Source organism: Mus musculus, chromosome 9, assembly GCF_000001635.26.
Source record: "Mus musculus strain C57BL/6J chromosome 9, GRCm38.p6 C57BL/6J".
Lineage (NCBI taxonomy): Eukaryota > Metazoa > Chordata > Mammalia > Rodentia > Muridae > Mus > Mus musculus.
The window spans coordinates 44,841,971-44,853,862 of record NC_000075.6 but is presented as its reverse complement, the minus strand read 5'-3'; the positions used below and the strand labels follow the sequence as shown (position 1 = coordinate 44,853,862).

Here is an 11,892-nt window from a genome sequence, read left to right as displayed (position 1 = left end):
CTCTCTCTCTCTCTCTCTCTCTCTCTCTCTCTCTCTCTGTTTCCCCCCCCTCCCTCTCCTCCTCCCTCTCTCTGTCTTTCTAGAAAGAACTTTTTCTGATTCAGTAAATTCATACAATAATATGTTTCAGTAGACTTTTTCTTGAGAACTTGTCCAAAATAGGCTAAATGATTCTTAGTATTTTTTAAGGTAGGTTAAAAGTTAGAGGTAAGGAGAGTTTTTGCTTTTGTTTTTGCTAAGCAGAATTGGCAATAAGAGGTTTCCCTGTCACCTGTGTGTGGTCAGTTTACGATTCCTGTCGCCATCACTGCTGCCCACCATTATGTCTCTTACCACAGGGCATTTTAAGGTGTTACCATAAAACGCATGTTGAGACTCTCTAATCTCAGATGTACAGAAATCACATCTGAATAACCGCTCCTGTATTAAGGAGCTGACAGCTAAGGCGCTTACTCTGATATTTAGCAGGCAAGAGACCATCATAGGGTTATGTTATTATTCCCTATATGTCTGTAGCTATAAGGACTTGCTATATTTGTGGCTGTGTATTTTTATACTGATTTGCTTATTTGTATTAAAATTATCTTTGAAAGGTTTGGACCTGGACCTGTAGTTTGAAATTCAGGACTATTCCTTATCTAATGCTCACCAGAGAGAAGCTTTCTATGCATTGCTGAGTGATCACACAGCTACTATGTGTGATGCAACTCTGTGACTTTATAGACTGTTTGGATAATGATGATTGGGATGCACACACCAATTTTCCAATGCATTTGTTTCATCTAGGCCTTTCCTTTGGATTTATTCACATTTATGTTTTTGTTTCTGATTTTAAAATAATTTTCCTTTGTTGTAGGATGAGCAGTTCTTAGGTTTTGGCTCAGATGAAGAAGTCAGAGTGCGAAGCCCCACCAGGTCTCCTTCAGGTATGGCCAATAAAGCACGTGTCACAGATCTGCATTCTGTCTGTTAGGAGAGTATGGCTTCCTCCTGCCTTGTTGTTAGTAAGGATGATTGCAGCCCAGGCCAGGAAACTGTGTGAGCTAGACTGGGCAGACTGGTTCCTGCTGCCTGTGCTTGTAAATTCTTCACTCTGTTTTCCTGGGTAATACTTGGGCATGGGAAGTAGGTTTCTACAGAAAGATTTTGGGAAATTTGGTTAAATTTATTGTGTTCTATTCTATGGTAGTATTTATGCTTGTGGGGGGGGTGGCGGCGGCGGGGGGGGGATTGGCTCTTGTCTTTTGGTAGATGAAATTTAGTGTTTTATTGTCAAAGAACCAGAAACATGTTGGCACTGTATGATACCATTTTACCTAACCCTTAAAAGGCTGTACTAAAATAAAGAAGCTGAAAATTATGCGGATGTTTCCAGTTATCAGCATTGTTTATCAGTGTTCTCAACAAAATTCTAGACCTACAGGCAGTTTCCTAAGGTAGTCAGTGGACTTTACCTTTATTAGCTTGGATCACTGAGCTGGAGGAAAGACTTGAGGCTCTGATGATGGGAAACCCACTTCTCATCTTGTCAGTATCTGGACTTCTAGTAAGGTTTTGTTTATGTGGATAAACAGACTAGTAAAATATTCTATTGTTAGATGTTTTTATTCTGTTTAGTTTGTGATGGTTGCTGACATTTGGGTCTCATTTGGAAGTCATTAAGTATTATGTAGTAATCCAATTAAACACCCAAGCTGACAACTTTTGTGTGCCCAGTGATGGTATTCCTGCCTGGTTACTGGTACCAGTATCTTAGGCCCTGTTTTTTAGATGGTAGCAGTGGTTTCTTTAAGAGATGATGGAATCTAAGTCTCTATAGAAGATTCTTACTCTAACTCTTCATTTACAGTTGATAAAAATGAGGACAGGGCCTTGAGCCAGTGTGCGCCTCAAGTGTAAGAAGCTAGCCAGCTGAGTAAGGACCCTTCTCTGCTCTGCTTTTTCTACTTGTCTGTGAAAGCTTCTTTTAAAAAGTGATATAGAAGTGGTTTTCAGAGTTGCTGAAGTCGTCTGGCAGCCCCGTGAAATGCCCCACGGCGTTCAGGAGTCGAGTCCATAGTCTTAGGGAGGCTTTTCTTGGCATCAGTTTACCTTAACTGTCGTGCTTGTTATTTTAAGGCATCTGGCTATATATTGCTTAAATAAAGTGTTATCTACTGTCTTATAGTCCAGTGCGTTGGTTATAATTAGTATACATTGAGAATTGATTTGTAAACTCTTAATCTGTTAAGGGAAATTGCCTATGCTACTTGGTGAGTACTGCACTTGTGTTTCTGTTGGGAAGTTCAGCCACTGGACCTGGTGGGTGTCTGTTGTGTTGCCAAGCAGCTCCATAGCACAGATGTTCATAGTGTCGGAAATCTCTTTTGATGCCTAGGAAGGGCGATAAGGTTTTACTATATAACACTGAGAAGCTAAGGAAGAATTTAAAAAACAAACAAAAGCCAAACCATAGGGATTTTTTGGAGTCAGGGTCTTACTTTGTAGCCCAGGTTGGCATAGAACTCACTGTGTAGCCCTGGCTAACCTTGAACTGGAGGTGGCAAGTCCTGGGGTCACAAGTGTGAGCCATCATGCCTGGCTGCTGGAGCCAGTTTTTGGTGCATTTTCAGTGCAAGCTGTTAGATGTTAGGGGAAGTTTTGCTCCTTAACTGTCTTCATAGTAGCAGGTTGGACATATTTATAATTTTGGAGATTCCTGTGTGTAAGAAGATCTCAATAATGTAGCCCTGGCTAGAACTCCATAGGCAGACCAGGATGACCTTGAACTTGTGGGTAGTTTCCTGCCTCTGCCTCCTTAGTGTTGGGTTTCCAGGTGTGTTCCATCACACCTAGCTTTCTCTTTTATCTGAAATAGCAGTGATCTGTCTTAATAAACTGTTGCTTTGCCTTCACATCAGCGGGGGCTAAATCTTTTTGTAACTAGGGACTAGGGACTACCTAGTTTGAGAAGCCTTAGCAAAGCGTAGACTAAGGCACACATCACACAAGCCACTGACTGCTTTGTACACTCTCGTGTCCAGTGCTGGTGATTGTGCCGATGTCTCGTGAGTAGGCATTTCTCTGAAGTAAGCCTTTCTTAGTTTACTCTACCAGAACAGATTGAAAATACAGGATGCTAAGCTGCCCGGGAAGGCGCCTCTTTGCATGAAAATTGATATTGTTCAAATTGATATTGTTCAGATTTATTCAAAGTCAGTTACAGATTGAAGAGTTGGAATGTCCACTGTCGTCTTGGTTGAGTTGGTGTTTTTCTTGTGTGTGCTTTTGTTTTGTTTGGGTGTGGTTGCTCTGTTTTGTTTTGAGATCGGGTCTTTCTGTGTAGCTCAAGGCTAACCTCAGACTTGTCAGCCTTTCTGTCTTAGCCTCCTGAGCTCCATTCTCAGCTTTTGAAACATGTTCTGAACTGCAACTCTTTGTGAATGAACTGAACAATGTATTACAGATTTCAAAAAATGGTAATTTTATTTATTTGTTTATTTATTTATTTTTAATTTTAGAAAAGGAATAAAAATCTTGCTCATCGGAGGAGCAGGAATTTCTGTTTTCTAGGTCACTTCAGTTGAAAACCTTATTTTGATTTTTATGTCAAAAAAGTAATTAGATTTTTTTTTTAGGTGGGGTGTCACTGTGTTATTGAGGTAAATATTTGGTGAGAAGAAATTAAGCACAATTAAGATGTAGCATTGACTCAGTAGTCCCAATGAGCTCGCTACAAAATGGCCTGTGCTAAATTATATTCAGCTTAACTAAGACCTGAACTACACAGCTAAATATATGCTCTTCATTGTTTAATTTCTATACACAGTTAAAGCTAGTCCTCGAAAACCTCGCGGGAGACCTAGAAGTGGCTCTGACCGGAACCCAGCCATCCTCTCAGACCCATCTGTGTTTTCCCCTCTAAACAAATCAGAGACCAAATCTGCAGATAAAATCAAGAAGAAAGATTCTAAGAGCATAGAAAAGAAGAGAGGAAGACCTCCTACCTTCCCTGGGGTAAAAATCAAAATCACACATGGAAAGGACATTGCAGAGTTAACACAAGGAAGCAAAGAGGATAGCCTGAAAAAAGTTAAACGGACCCCTTCTGCCATGTTCCAGCAAGCCACAAAGATTAAAAAGTTAAGAGCAGGTAAACTGTCTCCTCTCAAGTCTAAGTTTAAGACAGGGAAGCTCCAAATAGGAAGGAAGGGGGTGCAGATTGTAAGACGGCGAGGAAGGCCTCCATCCACAGAACGGATAAAGACCCCTTCAGGTCTTCTCATTAATTCTGAACTGGAAAAGCCTCAGAAGGTCCGGAAAGACAAGGAAGGAACACCCCCTCTCACAAAAGAAGATAAGACAGTTGTCAGACAAAGCCCTCGAAGGATTAAACCGGTCAGGATTATTCCTTCTTGTAAAAGGACAGATGCCACAATTGCTAAGCAACTCCTGCAGAGGGCAAAGAAGGGGGCGCAGAAGAAAATTGAGAAAGAAGCGGCTCAGCTGCAGGGAAGGAAGGTGAAGACGCAGGTCAAGAATATCCGGCAGTTCATCATGCCTGTGGTCAGCGCCATCTCCTCGAGGATCATCAAGACTCCCCGGCGGTTCATAGAGGATGAGGATTATGACCCACCCATGAAGATTGCACGCCTGGAATCTACCCCGAACAGCAGATTCAGCGCCACGTCCTGTGGATCCTCGGAGAAGTCCAGTGCCGCCTCCCAGCACTCCTCTCAGATGTCTTCAGACTCCTCCCGATCCAGCAGCCCCAGTATCGATACCACCTCAGATTCTCAGGCCTCTGAAGAGATCCAGGCACTTCCCGAGGAGCGCAGTAATACCCCCGAAGTTCATACTCCACTGCCTATTTCCCAGTCCCCAGAAAATGAGAGTAATGATAGGAGAAGCAGACGGTATTCGATGTCTGAGAGAAGCTTTGGATCTAGAGCAACTAAAAAATTACCAACTCTACAAAGTGCCCCCCAGCAGCAGACCTCCTCCTCGCCACCTCCGCCTCTGCTCACCCCTCCCCCTCCACTGCAGCCAGCCTCCGGCATCTCTGACCACACACCTTGGCTTATGCCTCCCACCATCCCTTTAGCATCACCATTCCTGCCTGCTTCTGCTGCTCCCATGCAAGGGAAGCGGAAATCTATTTTGCGGGAGCCAACATTTAGGTGGACTTCTTTAAAACATTCGAGGTCAGAGCCACAGTACTTTTCCTCAGCAAAGTATGCCAAAGAAGGTCTGATTCGCAAACCAATATTTGATAACTTCCGACCCCCTCCGCTGACTCCCGAGGATGTCGGCTTTGCTTCTGGTTTTTCTGCATCTGGTACTGCCGCTTCGGCCCGGTTGTTTTCACCACTCCATTCTGGAACAAGGTTTGATATTCATAAAAGGAGCCCCATTCTGAGAGCTCCCAGATTTACTCCAAGTGAGGCACACTCTAGAATATTTGAGTCTGTGACCTTGCCTAGTAATCGAACTTCTTCTGGAGCGTCCTCTTCGGGAGTATCTAATAGAAAAAGGAAAAGGAAAGTGTTTAGTCCGATTCGGTCTGAACCAAGATCACCTTCTCACTCCATGAGGACAAGAAGCGGAAGGCTTAGCACCTCTGAGCTGTCACCTCTCACTCCCCCGTCTTCTGTCTCCTCCTCATTAAGCATTCCCGTTAGTCCTCTTGCCGCTAGTGCCTTAAACCCAACTTTTACTTTTCCTTCTCATTCCCTAACTCAGTCTGGGGAATCTACAGAAAAAAATCAGAGAGCAAGGAAGCAGACTAGTGCTCTGGCAGAGCCATTCTCGTCAAATAGCCCTGCTCTCTTCCCATGGTTCACCCCAGGCTCTCAGACCGAGAAGGGGAGAAAGAAAGACACAGCCCCGGAGGAGCTGTCCAAAGATCGCGATGCTGACAAGAGCGTGGAGAAGGACAAGAGTAGAGAGAGAGACCGGGAGCGAGAGAAGGAGAATAAGCGGGAATCAAGGAAAGAGAAAAGGAAAAAGGGCTCAGACATTCAGAGTAGCTCTGCTTTGTATCCTGTGGGTCGGGTTTCCAAAGAGAAGGTTGCTGGAGAAGATGTTGGCACTTCATCTTCTGCCAAAAAAGCAACAGGGCGGAAGAAGTCTTCGTCACTTGATTCTGGGGCTGATGTTGCTCCTGTGACTCTTGGGGACACAACAGCTGTCAAAGCCAAAATTCTTATAAAGAAAGGGAGAGGAAATCTGGAAAAAAACAACTTGGACCTCGGCCCAGCTGCCCCGTCCCTGGAGAAGGAGAGAACCCCCTGCCTTTCCGCTCCTTCATCTAGCACTGTTAAACACTCCACTTCCTCCATAGGCTCCATGTTGGCTCAGGCAGACAAGCTTCCAATGACTGACAAGAGGGTTGCCAGCCTCCTAAAAAAGGCCAAAGCCCAGCTCTGCAAGATTGAGAAGAGTAAGAGTCTCAAACAGACTGACCAGCCCAAAGCACAGGTACTCTTTCCTGCCTCACATGTTAAAGCCAGGGTCATGGAGCCCCATCTTGGGGCAGGTTTGGGTTAGGCTAAATGTTTGAGCTGCATCAATTATAGGAGCTAGGCAGCGTGGGGTATGTGTAGTGGTCCTTCAAGGACCTGGAGTATTGTAAGAAGTAGAAAATTATGTTCTAAAGCAACATAGAAGGGACAGTATAGCTAGGGTGGAGGAGTAGTTGATTTCCATATAGCGGCCTAACGGCTAGGATTAGTTAAGAGTTGTATGCTTTGCTGATAGATTATAATAAATTGATTAGGTATACTTTGGCTTCGTTTTGTTGTAAATTGCAACATGCATGGTTGTCTTAATTTGTGGCTTATTTCATACTCAGGGTCAAGAAAGTGATTCATCAGAAACCTCTGTTCGAGGACCCCGGATTAAACATGTCTGCAGAAGAGCTGCTGTTGCCCTTGGCCGCAAACGAGCTGTGTTTCCTGATGACATGCCCACCTTGAGTGCCTTACCGTGGGAAGAACGAGAAAAAATTTTGTCTTCCATGGGGAATGATGGTAAGTCAGGGAGGGCGACCTTGGAGCTTCACTGTCGTTCTGCAGGTGCTGGTGGGCTAGTCACAGTTCCTTAGACTGGGTTAAAACAACAGACCAAAACCAGATAGCTGCAGGGCACTAAATATGTAAAGATTTAGTCAGAGGAAGAGCCACAGAAAGAAGAGGTACCCAGGGAAGACTTGTAAGCCATCAGATGCTGATGCGAGGGTGAGTCCTGAAAGGGAAGAAGAATGGGCAAAGCCTTCCTAGACTGCTGTGCAGTAGAAGAAAGGCTTGACAAGGCTGTCAGGCATTTCTTCTCTCAGAAACAATACTGACGTCTTTCTTGGCCACACTAAGAACCTGCCTGGAGGCAGCTGTGCTGAGCGTGACCCCTCCCTACCTGTGGTTTTCGGGACACAGCAGTTGGAGCCCTTGTCTTTTACACTTCCTGGAATAGAGGTCTATGAAACACTCTATGAATTAGGCTTTCAACTGCTTCTCTGAATAAAACACCATGGTCAAAAGCAACTGGGGAGGAAAGGGTTTATTTCATCTTATAACTCTTAGGTACCACTGAGTCACTGAGGAAAGCCAGGGCAGGAACTTAAGGCAGGAGCCTAGAGGCAGGAACTGAAGCTGAGAGCCTGGAGGACCACTGCCTACTGCCTCGATCCTCTCGGCTGTTAGCCTCTATTTCTTATACAACTCAGGACCACCTGTCCAGGGTGGCACCAGTCATGATGGGCTGGGCCCCGACTCATCAGTTGCTTCTCAAGAAAATGCCCTACAAACTAGTCTGGAGGCAGAGGCATGCTTTCAATTGAGGTTCCTCTTCCCAGATAACTGTAGCTTGTGTCACGTTGACAAAAACAAAACAATCACCAGGATAGGCATGTCCTCATGACTGCCATCTGACTCTGCAATGCTGGGTGCCTTCTCCTGATGGTTAGTCATCTAGAGAGAGTTCCCAGAAGCTCTCAGCTTGCTCTTGACTTGCAGTCAAGGTGTTTTGTTTTCACACTGAGATTTTTGCTTTCATCAAGCTATCGGTTGAAGGTGTTGAAAAGCATTTAGATAATTATTTTGAACACCTCTGAGTTCTGTGTATGGCTATATTATAAACTCTTCTGTTTTGACTAGCAATCCAGGTGAGGTTTAATGTATCTAATGATACGAAGGGACTCTGAGGGTTTCTCAAGAAGGTGTTAGAAATTCCCTTGGAACTAAAGATACGGTTTTTTTAACAGACAAGTCATCAGTTGCTGGCTCAGAAGATGCCGAGCCTCTTGCTCCTCCCATCAAACCAATTAAGCCTGTCACCAGAAACAAGGCACCTCAGGAGCCTCCGGTGAAGAAAGGGCGGCGATCAAGGCGGTGCGGACAATGTCCTGGCTGCCAGGTGCCTGAGGACTGTGGCATTTGCACTAATTGCCTGGACAAGCCCAAGTTTGGTGGCCGCAATATAAAGAAGCAATGCTGCAAGTGAGTGAGTCTTCCTCTGAGGCAGTGACCTCACGGTTTGTCACATGGGGTGACAACCTGGTGTGCTTGCACTGACCTGCTGGGTCTCTAAGTTAGATGCAGAGTTCACGTTTGTGATGTGATAAGGTCTGAGCTGAGTAAGTATTCTGCAGCCATGCCGTCTAGTATAGGACAGTCTCAGTAAACGTTCTTCCTGTGGTTAGTTCAGTGTGGCACCTAGTAGCTACATGTGGCCATTGAGTACTTGACAAGTGCTTAGTGTGACTGAAGAACTACATGTTTTAAAATAATTTTTAATTTTAATTTTTTTAACTTTAAATAGCTGCATGTGACTAGTAACTACTATATTAGTGTAGCTTTGAATAGTTTCTTCTTAAAGAAAGACCTTCAGTCATACATTTGACTTTCTGACTCTTTCAAAATATTTCCATTCATACAGGTTATTTTGTGGGTGGGGGTGGTCAGTGCTAGGGCTTGAACCCACACACGTGCTAGTCCAGGGCTCTGCCATTGAGATACTCTCAGCCTGGCATAGGGAGGTTTTAAAGATATAAACTACTTTTTCAGTCAATTTTGGGGTACACTTTCTGCCATTTGGGATGATTTGTTTAAAATGTATTAGAATTATGTGAACAGTAGTTCTGGCAACCAGGCTTCCTACAAAGTGCCTGGCACAAGAGATACTTACGAATGAGTGACATTAAAGTGATTAACATAAACTGTAGTTGAGAAATGCTCCATCGTTAGCGCAGGGAATATGGTCTCTAGAAGACAGGAGGTAGTCCTAAGATGGGTGTGGGGGCTCATGCCTGTGACCCCAGCATAGGGAGCTTGAGGCAGGAAAACTGCTATGAGTTCAAGATTAATTTAGATTATACACTGAGACTATCTTAAAAAGACAAAGTTCTATGTTTTGGTTTCTGGAAATAAGCAGGAATTTTGGTTTGGGTACGTTAATGGCAAGTAGTAATTTAATTTGCATAATGTAAAAAAGGTGCCTAAGAGCTGGGCGTGGTGGCGCACGCCTTTAATCCCAGCACTCGGGAGGCAGAGGCAGGCGGATTTCTGAGTTCGAGTCCAGCCTGGTCTACAAAGTGAGATCCAGGACAGCCAGGGCTATACAGGGAAACCCTGTCTCGAAAAACCAAAAAATCAAAAAAGGTGCCTAAGCTACATTTTGAGGTGACAGTGTATTGGGTGTGAGCAAGGCATGTAGCTCACAGCAGACTTCCTGCCTTACACATGTGAGACCCGATGTTCACTCCCCAGTTCCAAAAATAGAACCTTTGTTTGGGGCCTGGAATTTATTCATTTGTGGAGTGATGAGGATGGATTTAGTACAGTTTGAATTCAATTAAGTTTAAATTTTGTAAAATTTAAACTATAGGGTAAAACATATCATGAGATACACCTGTAATTTTCTAGTAGCAAAGGACTCGGTGAGTTTTAGTTACTGATACGTGGACATGAATATTATATCTCATAAGAGAGCAGTAATTATTTGACAGTAAAAAATACTGATCATCATGTCTAGTGTCTACTCTGATGCCAGCACTTGAGAGGCAGAGGCAGGGGGATCAAGAGTTCAGGATTACTCCTCTACTGTATAGTGTAACCTGGGCTGTATGGGATACTGTCTCAAAGCAGGAAGGACAGAAGGCAGGCAGGGAGAGGAAACAGGAGGGGTAATCTGTGTGGGGTACAAGTCGATATTAAATTACAAGAAATTTGAGTACCATTTCAAAAATTATATGACACTTGGTCCTTTTAGATCCTAAAGGTAGGTAAAGTTTTCAACCCAAGAATTTTAAAAGTTCAAACTAAACTGAACCCTAAGAAGTCCTTGTTCTGTCAAATGACCCTGGGTGGTGACCCACTGTTTTTTGCAGACACACAAGCAAGCATTTATTTCATTTCTTCTCGCTTATATTCAGTTTGTCTTATGCTTTATCCTTTGTTACCCTAGGATGAGGAAATGTCAGAATCTGCAGTGGATGCCTTCCAAAGCCTCCCTTCAGAAGCAGACTAAAGGTAGTGGTGTGCGAGCTCCTTCCCGTGACGTCCCGTACCTTAATGTCATGCAGCCGTGTGCATTCAGTGTAAAGAGAATACTAGGTTTTTTTGTTTGTGTTTTTCTTTTAAAGTACTGCTCTCTCCCGGGGAGTTGGTGGTTGTTGAAGCTGGATGATAGGTACATGGGGGTTCATTTGACTCTTTATTTTGGGGTATGTTTGAAATTTTCCATAATTAAGACACTTGTTTAAAATTCATGTAAAAATGATAGCTCTGCTCATTTGCTAGAACAATAAAATTTCCCTGCATTACCTGATCAACACGGCCTCAGCTTTGTGGAGACTGAGTACCTGCTTTGGCTGCAGGAGACGGGGACGAGACTCTTACAGAGCTCTTGTGCTTTTTCCCCGTGGAAACTTTCCTCGCTTACGCATTGATGATCTTGTTTTGTTCTCCTAGCTGTGAAAAAGAAAGAGAAAAAGTCTAAGACCACTGAAAAGAAAGAGAGCAAAGAGAGCACTGCTGTGAAGAGCCCCTTGGAGCCTGCTCAGAAGGCTGCCCCGCCACCGCGGGAGGAGCCTGCCCCAAAGAAGAGCAGCAGTGAGCCTCCACCCCGCAAACCTGTGGAAGAAAAGAGTGAAGAAGGGGGTGCCCCTGCGCCTGCCCCTGCGCCTGAACCCAAACAGGTCAGCGCGCCAGCATCCCGGAAGTCCAGCAAGCAGGTCTCCCAGCCAGCAGCCGTCGTCCCCCCTCAGCCTCCTAGCACAGCACCGCAGAAAAAAGAAGCTCCCAAGGCCGTTCCAAGTGAGCCCAAGAAAAAGCAACCTCCACCCCCAGAACCAGGTGAGTGCCGGACAGTGGCAGAACAGAAAGCCGGATTGGTTGTGTCACCTTGAAGTCTAGAAGACACTCTGTGTGGCCCTCTAACAGGCCAGTCAGTCCGAAAGTACTCATTCCTGGCATCTGACCAAAATCTGTTTTGAATCCTTTAGGGCCAGAGCAAAGCAAGCAGAAAAAAGTGGCCCCCCGCCCAAGTATCCCTGTAAAACAAAAACCAAAGGACAAGGTGAGCGGGCAGCTGGCTGCACCTCTTTAGGGATGCATTTGTTCTGGTCTGTGGCGGGAGCCTTGGCCCGAATGAAACTGTCCCCCCTGCTTCTCTGGAGATGGCAGTGGGGTCTCCCAAAATCCAGGTGTAAGCTTTCGCCCCTCTTGGTTGATTGGTGTTTTGTTTTTTGGTCTCTTAGCTTTGTTGACTTGCCTTCATTATGGCCTGGTATGCTGTAGTCTAGCCACAGCTTACTCTGACAGCATCTGGCATGGTTTCTGCCCTCTGTATACATGTTATCTATGTATATATGTTAATAACATTTGTCTACAAAAGCAGCCCGTACCTGTGCACACT

The 11,892-nt window shown here is 44.7% G+C and overlaps 1 protein-coding gene across 6 annotated transcripts in view; it reads left to right on the top strand.

Annotated features, from left to right (window-relative positions):
- Positions 1–11,892, top strand: part of Kmt2a (lysine (K)-specific methyltransferase 2A) — a 77,998-nt gene that overhangs the window by 27,490 nt on the left and 38,616 nt on the right. For all 6 annotated transcript variants that reach the window (XM_011242443.3, XM_030244217.1, XM_011242442.3 and 3 more), the window contains exons 2-8: positions 857–926; positions 3,809–6,459; positions 6,833–7,010; positions 8,240–8,474; positions 10,441–10,505; positions 10,947–11,330; positions 11,480–11,553. In XM_011242443.3, the coding sequence (XP_011240745.1) occupies positions 857–926; positions 3,809–6,459; positions 6,833–7,010; positions 8,240–8,474; positions 10,441–10,505; positions 10,947–11,330; positions 11,480–11,553 (3,657 nt within the window). The remainder of the gene's footprint in view (positions 1–856; positions 927–3,808; positions 6,460–6,832; positions 7,011–8,239; positions 8,475–10,440; positions 10,506–10,946; positions 11,331–11,479; positions 11,554–11,892) is intronic.